Source organism: Leuciscus leuciscus (assembly GCF_965113295.1).
Source record: "Leuciscus leuciscus genome assembly, chromosome: 3".
Classification (NCBI taxonomy): domain Eukaryota; kingdom Metazoa; phylum Chordata; class Actinopteri; order Cypriniformes; family Leuciscidae; genus Leuciscus; species Leuciscus leuciscus.
The window spans coordinates 65470900-65488064 of NC_138727.1; the positions used below are offsets into that span (position 1 = coordinate 65470900).

A 17165-nucleotide genomic window follows, 5' to 3' on the forward strand; every position below is an offset into this window, starting at 1 on the left:
ACATGCAAATATTTCTTAAATATATACATGCATATGTGTGTATTTATATATACAAAATAATAAGGCCATACACAGTACACATAGCCTGGTTAAAACCAGACCATTCTCAGTAGTAACTGAGTTATGGTCTGGCAAAGCTTCATTAATAACTCATTTCCAAAGGGGCGTCACCAACGGACGTCGCTCAAATGCCTCTGGGCACAATTGGATAGACCTAAAACCAATCAGAGCGATCGTCATCGTGTAAAGCCATATGCTGCGTCCCTAAGTTACACTACGCCATAAAAGTATGTACTCTTTTTGTGAAGAAAAGGTTTTTACTTTTGAATGTGTAGCAAAACAGTAGGCAAGCTTTGGGACATACTACTTCATCATCTTTATCGGACGGTTCTGTCGCGTGCGTCCTGTCACGTAAACTGCCCTGTCAATCATCTTGTCACAGTTAAAATCCTCTATTAAATCTAATTTAATTTCCTACCGTTTCGGAGAGAAATGTAGCAGCACGTTCATCTGCCAGTGGGTCTTTCATGGAGACTGTCCTCATGTGTTTGCAATTTGAATATAATAATGCATTTAAAAGTGGATGCGCTTCACCAACAGACGTCGCTCAAATGCCTCTGGGTGCAATTGGATAGACCTAAAACCAATCAGAGCGATCGTCATTGTGTAAAGCCCGCCCCAACGTTTCTGATTGGTGCCGCGATTTTGAGGGATTAGAAATGGGCTTGAATGAGCTCTTTGCCAGACTACTTGCAGAGCTAATCTAAATTTGCCGGAAGTTGTCTGGGTTTTCCAAGGCTACAGTACACACACATACATTATGTAAACACACACTTTTATTTTGGATGCGATTAATCGTTGCCCAGCACTAGTTCTAAGTAAAAAGTTTGTGGAAGCTCAGGATTATAGGTAATAAAAAGAGGTTCCCCCATTTCCCAAACAAGACTACTCTCTAAACTCCTCAGAGTTAATGCAAACAGATTAGACATTTTTATTTTTATTTTATATACAAAAATAATTAGTAATTCATTATGGCTCTTAATAAGGAAATACACCCAAATAAGGACATTAAATGTGCATTGTTATGTTATTATGTATTTCTGACAGACAGAAAAAATTAATTTACAAATATCAGGATTTTAAACATGTTTAAATATATATATGTCTCATACTCCCATAGGGCTTCACAGGCAATATTTTTTATAATTTTAAATAAATGTTACAATGAGAGGAACCAATTAGATCAGTAATTAATAACTAATAATAGTTCATCAGTCATTGGTGGTGAAATATCAGGACTTCACCTTTGCAGGTGTACATTAAATTTATACATGCCATTTTTTATTTGAGAAGGAAACATTGATCTAAGACAGCAATTACTCATAACCATTAACATACTTACTGTTATTCATTAACATAATTTTCCTAAAGATTCAAAGTCTAATGAGGAACAAGCAGTTAAAAAACAAAAACAAAAAAAAACACACATCCTGGTTTAACACCATCTCTCAAAGCAAACAAGGTGTTTATTAAGGTGCCAAGTATCAGAAAGAAAAGCAAAAAGAAGGTTACATTTTCCAATATGATGGTTTTGATGGGTTCTAGGTGAAAAGTTTGTGGCTTTAGGAAGCTCATGATCACAGGTAATAAGACTTGCGTGTGAAAGTGTGAACTTACAGAACTGAAATGACTGTTTTGTTTATCTGTCACTTACAGCAATCAATTTGCTTTCATTACATTAATTTACTACATTAGAACTAAAATAAGAGGTTTCCCCCTATCCCAAACAAGAAAACTCACATTCTTAAATACAAAACAGCAACAACACTATTGTCAAAACTGTAAGAACTGATTTTCCTGCCAAGACAATAGCTGAGATAAAACTCACCATAAAACTATAAAATAAACCCTGGGCACAAGATTGCAAAGAAAGATCACAGGGACATTGTCCTATCCAAACTTTTCTCCTGCCTTATCTCTGCATCCCCCTCTCCCTCCTCCCTTTCTCTCCCCCTGAGTCAAGTCACCAAAAGTTCACTAAGAATGTCTATATATCACATATGATGTATCTTGTGAATCTATTGTGTTTCCTTTTCATGTTTGGTATCATTTTAAATGTCTCAGTGCGATTGGAAAAATGGTCTTAATGTCATTGCAGTCACTGGTATAATGAGAAAGATTGAGAACTTAGAAGACCTGTTCTCCTCTTTGGGTGATGTCTCTTCAAGATATCTCCCCTCTCCCCTGAAACCAGGTGCTACCCCCTGGGGTACAATATTTGTACAACCCTTTTGTTCTGGTCTGGGTGTTTAAGGGTAGGTGACAGAGCAGACTTTGGGAAGCCTATAACCAGGAACAATCCCCATACAGTGCTGTTTCAGTGTTTTCCCATTGGAAAATACTTACACACCACTATGTGTCTCTGTCAGGAATGCATAGCTTACTTTTAAAGTCATCTTTGAGTAATTGATGTCATGTATTTATTATTTCTGAATTGGCTTTTAATCACGTGTAATTGGCATGAGACATTTTATCTGACAAATCAATGTTACATCTTGATTTATTCTGCATTTTTCAGAAATTATTATTACTAGTAGATTAAAGTGCAGTCTGGTGTTTCCGCAAATCTCTGTCCAGGATAGATCAAACCGAAGGCACTATGAATGGAGCATGGGGCACATCATTAAGGAGACCTTCCGATTTCTGACTAACATTGACTTAGCACCAGGGCTTGACATTAACTTTTTTGCTCACTAGCCAATGTGGCTAGTGGTTTTCCAAAGTTACTAGCCACACAGCATTTTTACTAGCCACATTTTTGTTTTTGTGAAATTACCTTTTAAAAGTCGACTATGGCGTGCTAAAATTTACTTGAACTAGATTTACAACCCTTTTAAATGTAAAACCACTGTACACACCCAAATCAAGACTACACAAAACAGGTCATTATCATTAGCTCTGATAAGGTTGTGTGTAAAGCTCCTTTTTTTAAATAAAACCATGTATTATAGATATCGCCACATAGCTCCACCGGCATACACTGTTTGCATGTAATACTCATTAGGGCTGTCAAAATTGCTCAAAAATGACGTTCGAATATTCTCTCTAAAAAAAAACACATAGCCTATATTCGAACTATTCGAACATGGTAGCGCATTTTGTCAATGACTCGCATTACGTCAATAACAGGGCAAATTAATACAAAGAGACATAACTATAGGTAGTTTATTTAAGTTTAAACACATTTGACAACGTATTACCTACACAAAAACAAGTAAATCAACTAATGGCCAAGACCGCAGACCTCACTCTCGCTCGCTCACTCGCAGGCACTCTTTCTCTCTCTCACCCTCACCCTCATGCTGCGTTCACACCAAACGCGAATAGAGCGTCTGGCGCGAGTGTAAAGACGCGTTTACGCGCGTCTGGAGGTCTTGCGGCGCGAATGAGGCGTCACGCTCTCTGTGCATAACGGTTTAAATGAACAACAACAATAAGCAAATGTTGAGTGCTGATCAAGAGTTTTGTGCAAGCAATTTAAGGTCGCGACTCTTATATAGCAGGCTTCATTCAGTGATTGAAACAAATATTATTAACAATAATTGAAGTTTTTAGCCTATATAGAACCGACATTGAACGCTCCGAGCGAGCTGTGCTGTGGTAAACATGGAACTTTTCCTTGACATGAAACGGTAAATAATCAAACCAGTGGAAGCCTGCAGTGCATGGAACTGCTGTATCTAACCTACCTTATTCATGCAATATCTATTCAGTCATTACAGTAGCCTACACTTTAGTAATGTTGTTTCTGTTTAACGTTAACGCTTCTTCCTGTTACCTGTCCCTGACCCCTCAGGCAGCGCGCCCACTCGCAAAGCAGACAGCCGCGCCTCTGCTACCGGGGGCGTTTTTCCACATTCGAATATACATTTTCACCTTCGAAATTCTGTTTTTTAAAACTATTCGAATATATATTCGAATTTAGAATATTCGTTGACAGCCCTATGGGAGTTGTAGTGTCACACTTATTTCAGATGCCTTTTGAAAAGACTACAATTATTCAACCCGCCACAGTGGCTAGTTGGAGTGACTATGTTACCCGCCACGAGCAAAATCCACCCGCATTTGGCGGGTTGGCGGGTGTTAATGTCAAGCCCTGCTTAGCACGTTGCAAGCTCGCAACTATTAAAAAAATTACACCTTTGTTATGAGTCAGCAGTGAGCGGTCGCTTAGGGTAAAATAGTTGCACTGCACCCTCTGACTATTTCAGAACTGGCTAGTTTGTGATCGTGAGCGCAGATTCGCAACGTGACGTCTCAAAGCGACACCAGGTCCTTAAAGGTCCCATGACATGCTACTTTTTGTAGGCTTTAATATAGGCCTTAGTACTGTATCTGAAATCTCTTTCCAAAAATTCAGCCTCAGTGCAGAATTATAGCCACTACAAGCCAGTCTCAGAATGAGCTTCCTTCAGATGGGCCGTTTCGGTGTCTGTAGCTTTAAATGCTGATGAGGAGGAGAAAGGCAGCGCAAGGTGGAGGGTGGGTGTGGCCTTGACCATCTTGCGCAACGGTACCATGCATGTTTGTTTATGTTGGATATATTGCAATGGCACGAAGACACGCAGTCGTTCAAGCATTTCAGTTTGACCCAGAATCTGATCCAGATGGAGAAGCAACGGATGAAGAAGTTGCAACTCAGCGGCTCCAGCAGGACGTTTCCAAATGGTTAGTTTAAAATATTATGTCTGGATACGGTACTTTATTCGGATGGTTTACAGTTATCATCATGTAGCTAACGCTAACCTACTGTTGCCTTTTCATGAGAGATCTGTAACGTCTGTAATTTATCTTATTACAATTACATCAAGCTCTGTGATCTTGAAATGTGGACCAACAGGAAAACGGTTATCCAAATAACAAAGAAATGTACAATACTCGCGTTACAGTGTGTGTAACTTGATGCTGTCTACCTTTACATTAGCGCAAGTAACTGCATAGCTGCATAGCTAATGTGACAGCCACATTCTACGTGTAAGAAGCTAGGTAATCATAAACAGTAAAGCAACACACTTATATATAATTTGTTGACTTACTTGTCCGACGTTCAGCAAGCCCAGCTCTGTATTGACCATTCGATGTTCATTTGTACATCCAATTATTGAGCAATTATTATGATTCGCTCGCTCAAAAGCCATGATATCTCTCGTGGACAAACTAAAATCGCACGCACGCGCGATCTACTTCCTAGCTCATTTTCTCATAGGCGAGAAATATTCTCTGGGCGGGCAAAGCAGAGAAAGGGGAGGTAACATTTCTCCTTATGATGTCATAAGGAGGAGATTCAAGATCAGCCCAGTTGAGCCTCCATTTTCTCAAAGGCAGAGAAAGATAGCAAAAGCTCGATTTACACCGATTCAAATTTTTTAGAAACTTGGGGACCATATACAGGCAAGGGGAACTCATATTAATGTTAAAAAACCTCAGAAAGTGGAAATTTCATGTCATGGGACCTTTAATGAACGAATATTTGAAATTATGAGATACTCAGAATAATCAAAGATCTAAATTAATTCATAATTTATATTATGACTATTTTCTAATAACAAGATCTAAATTTGATTATCATTTGAAATTGGAGTCAGATTAAGCGTAGAGCTAAAGTAATATTGAAACTAAATTCTAATAAATTAAGTGAACTTCACTGGAGCGCTAAAAAGACATAAACGCATTATACCCTTCGCCCAGGCCGTTGGACTCCGTCATTGGGCAAATGGGTGTTCTTTACAAAACCCTTATCTAAATCATTAGACAATTATCCTCCTTTGATAGTAAACACTATCATAAAACCAATTCCTCTAAATGATCAGCATCTGCTCGTCACTGAGCTACAGTCACGTTGTTAACACTTCTGGTCAGGTGTAAATGGCTTTTTCTTTAAGAGTCAACTGTCTTTCTAAACTGCTGACTTGAAAGCCCAACTTTCTTTTTTTTTTTTTTTGTGAAAAGCAACACAGTCTTTTCTTGTGTCCCATATTTCCACATGCAAAACAAACAACTTACTGATTTTTCTTCTTCTCTCCAAACATTGTCTTGCAATGTGACATGGATAGCGAAGGACAACACCGTATGAATTTACTTTTGTGAGTTTCCTTGGTCTATGATGGAAACTACTAGATAATCTATAATGGCTTCTTGCATGCATGTGTGAACTACATAGGGCCAGATTCAATAACAGATTTTTGAACGCCAACGCAAACCCTATTTTGGCGCTAAAAAACTAATGCCAGACACAAAATTTATGGGAGGAGAGTATTTAAATGAATCATGCAAGGTGATTTACTAAGGTTTGTACTCATCAATTTACTGGTGTTTGTGCTATTATTTACCGCCCAAAAAAAGCACGTCTTAAACCAGACGCTATCTACTGGATTGCGTTGGTCATTATTTGCGCGTCGCCAGTAGATCACGAGCAGAACCTTCCACTCCCATCTGCGCTTTTTTGGAATTGCGCTTTTCCCTGTTCAGTAAATCTGGCCATTAGTGCGATAAATGCACACTTAGGTAAGATTTACACAACAACAATGTACTAAAAACTGAAAAGTTTTCCTTTTTACAGACAACATCGTTGTCAAAATGATCTCCATTCACACGTATCCATGAAAATGACAAAAAAAACGCTGTATTATGCTGAATGGTTTTCAGTTGAAAACGGTGTCATGGAAACGGCACTTAAACTTGGGGTTTTGCTGAGTCACATTTGGCACAGGTTACCACTGAAAGAGGTAAACAATAATATATAAATGACTCTTCTTCCAATCCAGACACTGTAATTTCTTGCCTCAATTTCACTTCTGTACCTTTGAGAAATTGTTGGGCAATATTATTTTAATGACATGACACTGTCATTGACGCTGAGATAAGAGTTCGCCAACATAGGTTTGTAAGACTTGAGAAATTAGATAAATGCCAGGCAGTCTACTTGAGGCCCTGAGAGGACAAAGGACCTCACTGGAAATTAACCTTTGAACTCCCTCTTGTGCACTATCGAGACGAAAGTCTCATCTCTGAGTCATCCTAATCTACATTTCATTCCCTCTTCCCTCACCCCCTATCTCTCATACTCAGATCACCTGAATTCACCCAAGAAAATCTATAGTTTAATGTGAATGATTATCACAGAGTATTATACATGTTTGGTATTATTTGAAATGTCTCAGTGCGACTGGTACAAATGTCTCATTTCCAAATAAGTAAAACAAAAGGTAATAAAGTTTTTAATAATTTAGAGATAACTGGCACACAAAGTAAGGTGGTCTCCTGGCAAATGGTCTCCTACCCCCAAAAGGTGTAACCTCTGAATGCAAATTTCCATTGTTAGCACATGTTTCCATGTGAAAGAAGTTCTGTCTATATAATGGAATGCAGCAAAGGGTTCTGGGCCTTTTTGTAACTCAAGTTGGCCCATGATGCTAAGAGTAAACTCTTAGCATCATGTTTCTTAATGTTGGATTTGCATCTCTTCTCTTTATTCCAGAGCATTTGATGTTTTGTATCGATTATCTTTGAATTGATTATAAAATTGGCATGATACATTTACCTGACATAATAAATTGACATTATTTTCATTAAAGAGTTAAAAGGAATGGTCAAACATTCGCTCACATTTAATGATGCACAGATATCATTAAAACCTTTTCATTTATGGAGTCAGATGAAATAACGAGAGAATACATTTTCAAATGTATTGCATTTAATTAAAAAAATACTCTGCCTCGAGAAAAGACAGTAACACGTGAAGACCTTCCGAGCCATGAAATGCTACAGTGTTGTGGAATGTATGATCATCAAAACCTAATAAAACATTAATTGGCCCATTGTCAGTTATTTAATAGTTCTTTTTCAACCTGTAACAACCAATAAACCCCAAATCCAGCATAGAGGGGTTCAGTGAATGTGGTATTGAATGTGTGTGACTGTTTCCACCTGGAAGTAAGATGTGCTGTCAGTGATTCGATCACAACTGTTCAGCCTATATGCATTTCCATTTCCGCCTGCTATTGACATGCTTTTCAAATGCATCTTCTGAGACCACTTGTGTTGAGATTTCGTCAAGACATTCCCCTCTTATTTCGTCACACTCTTTATTTTTCCAGGAGCACAGAGTGCACAAATGATCCAACGTGAGCCATCTGAACACAAGAAGAGAGAACATTTATAACACAACACAGCAAATTATTAGACATGTCTATGTGTGAGAGCTACATTTGTGTCCTGCCTGTCCTCCAAGATCCATAAAACTAATAAATACAGAGTGTTAGAAAAATCTTTGCTGCAAGAAACAGCTATGATTGTTTTGAAAATGTTAAAGGGATACTTCACGTCTGGAAAGATGAATGTGTATTTAAAATAGGTCATTTATGTAGAAGAAATGTGAAATTATTTTTGAATTTGGAGCTTTCTAGACTGAGAAAAGCCAGAAAATGTATTTTTGGCTTATGTGGATGAAAGACAACAACTCCGAGAATGTACTTGCTTCGCTGCCCTAGGAGGCCACTCCCAAGCCATGCCTACCGGTAAGAGAGCGCAGTTGAAAACAACAAGGCTATGCTACTAGTGAGACTCTGACGAGTTTGCCCGGGATTTCTAGATCACCCACAATGTCCGCGATTCGGCTTTTGCGTTCTACAGTCGCCATTCATCATGTTTACTGTGGCGAGCAGGACGAGGCTGAGGGGCGCGGGAGAATGGCGAGCAGGATGAGGCTGAGGGCCGCGGGAGAACGGCGCGAGGCCGGTGGCGTGATTACTGAGACGCACCGGTCTCATATCTCTCACGGAGGAGCGGGAATTTTCTTAGCAATGTTAAAACGCACATCAACCGATCACTTGTTTAGCGTTCATGTAAACACTACATTCAGATTCACCAATCGAAATGAATTCAGTTAGATTGAAACAAAAGGTGTGCATGTAAACAATGAATGGCGACTGCAGAAAGCAAAAGCCGAATTCTGGACATTTTGGACGATCTTAACGGCCGGACATGTCCGGGAAAAAGAGGATGGTATCCCCTAATACTCAGCTTTCTCCTACTACTCAGCTTTCTCCACAGAACAAGAGCCTGCTAGCTTAGCTTCCAAAGAAAGACGGCTGATACTGTGTACATTCTGTGAGTAAGATCCCACCCTCTATGGGCGGGTTGAACACATGCGGAACAGCTCCTACTACTGGCTGTAGTCTTTAGCCTCTGGCCAAAAAATCCTCCGATGACGCAAAATGGCGATTTTTGCGTCATCGGAGGATTTTTTCCAGACAAAAAATACATAAATCTCTCATCTCAGGGGGATATGAGGGTGGAAAGCACGGTAATTCGAAAATACTACAGTTTTTCTACTAATACAAAGCTTAATGCTAAATCCTGAAGTATCCCTTTAAGTAATTGTTTTGTTAGTAAAGAATCTAATAACTTACCTTGATTAATTAAGAAATTTGTAGATGTTCCTTTCACACCCTCTGCATTTTCATTAAATACTTTATTATATATATATAGCTCTCAATGTAGCTAGTTACTTTTTGAAAGTAACTTGTAGTGTAGCTGCCTTCTTTTTCAGAGGAGTTGCTTGACTGTAGTTTAACTACTTTAATTTATGAGTAGCTTGTCAAACTACAGTTTCAGAGTAGCTTTTTCAACACTGAGGGTCTTGTTCCTACTTGGTTAGCCGGTTTCATAATAAATAAGCAATTTTCCAGTCAGAAGCCTTAATTTTACCCAGCTAATGTGTTATCAGAGCGACATGTCTGACATCTCACACTACTACAGATTTCAGAGATTATTGCAAGTTTTTATAACATTTACCAATTTAAGCAACATTTAAAGAATGAGACATTCATTATATTTAAAAACGGAATAACCAATCTTATCCAAATTGAGGGAATGTGCATGATCAAGGGAGCATTTACACCTTTGAATGAAAGTGTCCTACCAGCTCCTCCATCACTGAACCCTGAAACGTGTAGTTTATATCCAGCACATTCACAATCCACAGAGAAGGACGAGTACAGAGCAAAACCCTTCCTTCCTTCAAAGTCCTCCAGATCCACTCTCAGCATGTACTTTCTGTTACGTGTCAGCTGGTACATCTATTGGCAAAATTGTGCAGCCCTATAGTTTCTCTTGATATCAGTATGTTCACAGTTTTTTCTTTTTGGAAACCATGGTAAAGTGAAAATCAAACACCTTGGAAATGAAAGGTATGTACAATGTTTTTAGGAATGGCACAAAGGTCTCTGTCTTTGGATCATTGTTTTCAATGTGCTCTTTTGTCATTTGTATTTTTGGATTGTGTTGTGTTGTAAATAAATCCAAACAATCTAAAAGCCATTCTTTTTTAAATCTCCTCATTCTTTGTGCAAGGTTGCTCTGAATGACAGGGCCTGATCGCTCCTAATAGGGCAGTTAGGGGAGTGTCTTTGTCTTTCTCAGGTGTTGAAGACTTACATATTCATGAGATGATCACGCCTCTTCGCATATGGCTTTGTCACACAAAACACGTCTTAGAAATTTTAAATCAATATATTGTCTTATCTGAATGAGCAGTCAGGGTGATTTTCACATAGTTTTGGAGCAAATATTCTAGGCTATGTCATACAATTTTCAAAAGTCTTGTGAAGAAATAATCAGTATGGGTTTCATGGCCTTATTTCAGTGAGAATTTTTTTTTGTATTTTCACAAACCACGCATAAATGTCATTATCTCAAAACTACAAACTTTTACATACATGCTGCTGATATATTATTGTAACAGAGTTTGTGCTGAATACAGTGTAATTAGACTTTAGCCATGAAAATGTCACTAGTAACAGAAAAAAACACAAATGTCAGAGCATGTCAGAACACCTCCAGGGCCAGAAAACAGCTCAGACCTCAGAGGGTTAAATATGAATCGCGTTTCTGTGTGTGAATGAATGAACGCACAGATGCGCGCTGTTGTGGAGCTACTACAGCTGGCAAAAATACTATTTAAATATGAATCGCATTTTTGTGTGTGAATGAATGAACAGCTTTTACCAAACTCTATTGCTATACTGAGATGAGTAAAAATCGACTACAAAATCGGATAGATTATAAAGTTTTTACTGTAAAATACTGCCACATCAAATAAGCTTATAATGTTGCCAATTTCTGCTCATATGAATTGAATTACGTATGATAAAATGTATACTTTAGTTTTTACAAAGAAAGATTACACTGGAAATATTGTTACAATTTCAATTGTTGTTGTAATTGTATAACCTTTTTAATAAAATAGCACAAAAAAAACAACAACAGCAACAAATATATATATATATACAAGGATAGATGTAAACAAAATCTTAAAAGGTCAATATAAGCCTTCTCTTTAAATAATTTTATTGTGTTTTATTAGTGACACATTTGGGTAGAGAATATATTCCAAATCTGAAAATACAGTATGAGAACAATTAACTGCACAATTTCTAGAAATGTTTACCTTGGATATTATACAATTTGCAAGCACAATTTGTGGAAAAAACAACAACAACTGTGAACCAATTATATATATATATATATATATATATATATATATATATATATATATATATATGTGTATATATTGTCCTTGCATTCTTTCTTGTGGCTCAGTCACACACCTGAATGAAAGGCTCATTAAGTATGCAGCCTTATTATGCGGGGGCATTGTCTCCTCAGGTGTGAATCACGCCCACCCACATATTGCCTTTCCAAACAAAAAGTGTCTTACAAAATTTAAATCAATGTATTGTTTTATGTGAATAATTAGGTAGGATGATTTTCACATCATTTTGAAGAAAAAACTCTAGGCAACAAAATACATTATTCAGAAGTCTTATATTTAGTATGTGTTTTGTGGCCTTATTTCAGAAACTTTCATTTTTTGTTTTTTCAATAACCATGCATAAACATTATTTTCTCAAAAATACAAACATGTACATACATGTTGCTCACATATTATGGTAGCCCTGTTTGTGCTAAATAGAGTGTAATTACACCTTTGCCATTAATATGTTTATAAGCAACTGAAAAAAGCACAAATGTCAGGGCATGTCAGAACATCTCAAGGACCCCAAAAACACCTTAGACCCCAGAGGGTTAAAGTTGTCATTTTCTGTTGGAGATTTTGCTGCATCCACTTACAAAAATATTTTTTTTTTATGTTTAAGGTAGGAAATTTACAAAATATCTTCATGGATCATGATCTTTACTTAATATCCTAATGATTATTGGCATAAAAGAAAAATCGATAATTTTGACCCATACAACGTTTTGTTGGCTATTGCCACAAATACACCCGTGCGACTTGTGACTGGTTTTGTGATCCAGGGTCACATATACAGAAATAATGAGTAATTCATTATGGTTCTTTACAAGGAAGTAAAATCACCAAACTCCTGGTTTAGCACCGTCTCTCAAAACAAATGAGATGTTTATTAATGTGCTTAGATCCATCTCAATGTATCAGAGAGAAAAGCTAAAAAGTGGTTACATTTTCATGAACGTTATTGTAAAATAAATAGAGCATTTCCAGAAAAGTTGGGACATTCTGCAAAAAAAAAAAAAAAAAAAAAAAAAAAAAAAAAGATTTGTTCATTCTCTTATTTAACTGACAAAAGTACAAAGAAAAGATTTCCAGTGTTCCCACGACTGCTTAATTTTATTTTGTAAATATAAAAACATTGTGATTAATAATTCCAGTCTACATGTACAATACTCAACAGCTCCCACGACTCCAAACTCAGTCAATTATCCACATCTATGATTCCACAGAATTCCTCATTTAGTGTTTCTGTTGTGGAAATAAACACTTCTACATACATAATGCATTCAGTACAGAGGTCCTTTGGATAGTGAATCTGAAAATATGGACTAAAAACAAAGAAAAATGACTGACATTGAAACGCTTGTGTGAGAGGGTACAGAGAAACCCACAACTCTAGTTTAAAGAGTACAAAGTCATTTTTCATCATTCATAACTTCTGCACAGAACACTGGACAAAGATGAAACTTCTAGTACACATGTGTTGAGTGACTATGTTAAGGCTATGTGTTCGGCTGTACACATACTCTAAGTGTCAAAACTGAAGTATACTTTTGGCTTTTAACACTGTGATGTTAGTATATACTTTTGATCTTCATGGTGATGGATTTCATACTGATAGCGTAATTCTCTTTCCAGGTTCTCCAAGCAATACCAATGGCGTAATGAGTGGCATCTTCCCCCCATAAATACACACCGTTGGGGTTTGCATAGTGACAGGATGCGTACCAAAATGCCCCGAGATAGTGTTTGGCACAGCTCTTTTCATAGGGGTCTTGATCTTTGTCAAAGGTTGAGAACTTCTGATTATTGTGGACGGCAAGAGAGTCGCCTGCAGAGAGGAAGAGCATCATTATGAGGATTAACATGATATATGAAAGAGACAAATTCCTACTGGTTTACCCAGATAGGTTTCATAATAAACAAGGGATTTTCCACTTAGCAAGCTTCATTTTACCCAGATAATGTTTGTTATCAGAGCAACATGTCTGACATCACACTGCTCATTGAATTATTCCAGAAGATTATTGTGCAGTTTTCTTAACATTTACCAATTTAATCCACATTTAAAGAATGAGACATAGGGCCCTATCTTGCATCCAGCGCAATTGACTTTGTACACCGACGCATGTATCGTTCCTATTTTGAGAAATTTTAGAAAACAATTCCGCCACTGACCAGGAAAAACCCTAGTCTAAAGTCAGTGGTGCGTTCAGATGCTATTTTAAGGGCGCATGCTTGGCCATAATCAATGTAGTGTGCACAACGCGCATACACTTTGATTTTCATCTACACAGACGCAGCAGTTTCCATTTTTGCAAATCATACATTATTATAATAGATAGACAGATTATTATAAAACTAGCTTACACATTTACCCAAATTATCATACGCCTGTTTAACCGAAGTTAATTTGGGTGTGTTTCTCCATCCCCATACAATGTCACTTCTGTGTTTTACGGCCCTGACGAGAACGTCGGTCTCCTCGGCTGTGAACCGCTGCCGGCGTGCGTCTGGCAAATCCACCGTTATAATAGCAATCCGCCATGGAACAAGCGCGCCTGCTCTTAAAGGGAATGTGAGATGATGCTCTGATTGGGTTATTTCACGTTACGCCCAAACCACACCTATGAATAATGAAGCTACTTCAGACCAACCCATTTTAGATTTGCGTCAGGGGCAAGAGTCATTTATCCCGCCGGTATAATAGCAACAGCGCCGGAGATCCGCCCACAAAATTACTTGCGTTTTATGCTTGACACTTGCGTTTCAGATCGTTAAAAACGGGCCCATAGTTTATTTTTACAAACTGAATGAACAATCTGAATCCAAATTGAGGACATGAAAAAATATTTATTTGAAATGACCAAAACATTTGAAAGTGCATGATAATGTACACATTTACTCCTATGAATGAAAGTGTCCTACCTGCTCCTCCATCCTTGAACCCTGAAACTTGTAGTTTATATCCAGCACATTCACAATCCACAGAGAAGGACGAGTACAGAGCAAAACCCTTCCTTCCTTCAAAGTCCTCCAGATCCACTCTCAGCATGTAATTCCTGTTACGTGTCAGCTGGTACATGTTCTCCAGCCCTGTTCACACACACACGAACAACATGTTCAACCAAACACATGATCATCCACAAACGGACGCACACTGTGAGATCTTACCCAGCCAGTATTCACCCTCGGTTGCACCAAATCCTCTCTTGTACTCTTTCCACGGCCGATAGAAATTCACACTGCCGTCCATTCTCCTCTGAATCACCTGTGATGGGTTTATATAGAATATATGATTCATAATGTATGTTCTGATGTGTGTTTGATGATCTAAAGTCACATTCGTACCGTCCATCCTCCTTTGTCTTCATCTTTCCCATTTGAGACCATGTGACAGTAAACCCAGACAGGAACTTCTCCTGCTGGATAGATGGTGTAAATCCCACTGACTTTTTCTCCTGAGTTGTAGATGTCAGAACAGTCGAATGGCATGAATTTACAGTCACGGCCCAAAACAACAGGAAGAAGAACCGCCAAAAGCACCTTCATCTACACGAGAGAGAGAGTGTAACATAAGTCCACTGAGGCGAGCATAGTGCGAACCCAAGTGCAGTTTATTTACATCAAAACATGAACAAAATACAAAGTAAACAATGACCTGACTTGAAAAACATGAACTAAACAAACTTGACTATAAACCTAGCAGACTCAGCAACAGCGGTTATACGGACGCTACTTAACAAGAGACAATGGAAACATGAGGGCTATTTATACAAAAAGACTAATGACTTAGTAAGACACACCTGAAAGCAATGAACAATTAACCAATGAGAACATAGGACACATGACTAGAACAACCAATCATAACATGACACAGACAAGGGAAGCACATGGCAAACAGGAAACGTGATTACATTTCAAAATAAAAGACATGAAAACCTAAGCATGAACCTAAACCCAAAACCAACGTGACAGAGAGAAAGAAATTAACATCACACTGAAAATGAAACAAATATGAAATAAGTATTTAGTGGTTCAGGGTAACAGGGACACAATGAAGGAAGCAGATTAACTTACTGCCATCTTCTCAGTCTCTCCTCAGTAGATCACAGCAGATTGGTTTTATCTAAATAAAAGAAATATAAAAGTGCATATTAGGTCTATTTTTATATTTTATTTTCTGAAAATTGTACAAATGTTCTATGAGGTAAATGAAGAATAAAACAGTAACTCACCGTTTGTGTTTTTCAGTCTGACGCAAACACTCTTTATATATCTGTCAGATTCTCAGACTCCTCCTCTGTGTCTTTATAACAACTTTATGACATAAATGTCCACTATAAAGCTCTAGATATTGTTTCAAGATTAAGTAAACATCTGTTTGAAAACTAAAGTTCATACAAAAAAAGATGATTCTATATCTCGATACAGAAATAATAAGCCATTTATTATGGTCCTTTATAAGGAAATAAACCACAATAAGGAAATTAAATGTGCATTGGTATGTTATTTTGTGTTTCTGGCAGACAGAATAAATTCATTTACAAATATCAGGATGTTAAAGATATTTTTTTTTTAAGGAAATGTATCTAGAGCCATTTACTTAATATTTCACAACGAGAGCAACCAATTAGATCAGTAATTAATAACTGAACGCTCGTCAGTCATTGGTGGTGAAATATCAGGACTTGACCATTTCAGCTGTACATTAAATTTATACGAAAAATGGATCTAAGATAGCAATTACTCATAACCATTAACATATTTGCTGTTATTCATTAACATAATTTCCTTAAAGATTCAAAGTCTAACGAGGAAAAAGCAGTTCAATATTTTTTTGAAAATACATCCTGGTTTATTATCTCTCAAAGCAAACAAGATGTTTATTAAGGTGCAAAGTATACGAAAGAAAAGCAAAAAGAAGGTTACATTTTTTAATGTTATTTTTTAAATAAATATGTTGATTTTAATGGGTTCTTGTCACAATACACACACAGGGAAAAGGTAGATCCAATCGCAATATTTATTGGGTAATCCGTAATTCGTAAATCCAGTCCAGGCAAGGGTCAAATACAAGCACGAAACAAGCACGAAACAAGTCAAGTCAAGTCAAGTCAAGTCAAGTTTATTTGTATAGCGCTTTTCACAATACAGATTGTATCAAAGCAGCTTCACAGTATTAAATTAAAATAATACAACAAAGTTTGTTTCAAGAGGAATTTATTGATTGATAAAATTAAATTAAATATCCCCAAAATATCATCCTAAAACTCCATCAGGTGACCTAATGGAGAAAAAAAAAAAAACCTTGGGAGAACCCAGGCTCAGTCGGGGGCCAGTTCTCCTCTGGCATTTATGAGCTAGAGGCCGGATTGTAGTTTGAACTGTAGGATTATATGAATGCCTGGCTGAAGAGATGCGACTTTAATCTAGTTTTAAACTGGGAGAGCGAGTCTGAGCAACGAACAGTATCAGGAAGACTATTCCAGAGTTTTGGAGCCAAATGTGAAAATGCTCTCCCTCCTTTGGTGGTTCTGGATATCCTAGGTATGACCAAAAGCCTTGAATT

The 17165-nt window shown here is 37.4% G+C and overlaps 3 protein-coding genes across 4 annotated transcripts in view; 1 reads left to right on the top strand and 2 right to left on the bottom strand.

Moving 5' to 3' along the window:
* Window positions 1–17165, top strand: part of LOC309495465 (microfibril-associated glycoprotein 4-like) — a 102551-nt gene that overhangs the window by 9045 nt on the left and 76341 nt on the right. The gene's annotated exons all lie outside the window — the stretch shown is intronic.
* Window positions 11948–17165, bottom strand: part of LOC309495377 (protein NLRC3-like) — a 43920-nt gene continuing 38702 nt past the window's right edge. The window contains exon 9 of the mRNA XM_082165078.1: window positions 11948–12163. Coding sequence (XP_082021204.1) covers window positions 12157–12163 — 7 coding nt within the window. The 3' untranslated portion in view covers window positions 11948–12156. The remainder of the gene's footprint in view (window positions 12164–17165) is intronic.
* LOC309495462 (microfibril-associated glycoprotein 4-like) lies at window positions 12424–15959 on the bottom strand. Its single transcript, XM_082165261.1, has 5 exons — window positions 15674–15959; window positions 14945–15145; window positions 14768–14864; window positions 14522–14689; window positions 12424–13424 (listed from the first exon to the last, which is right to left on the bottom strand). Exons 1-5 carry the CDS (start codon window positions 15677–15679, stop codon window positions 13168–13170), a joined length of 729 nt encoding a protein of 242 aa, XP_082021387.1. The 5' UTR covers window positions 15680–15959; the 3' UTR covers window positions 12424–13167.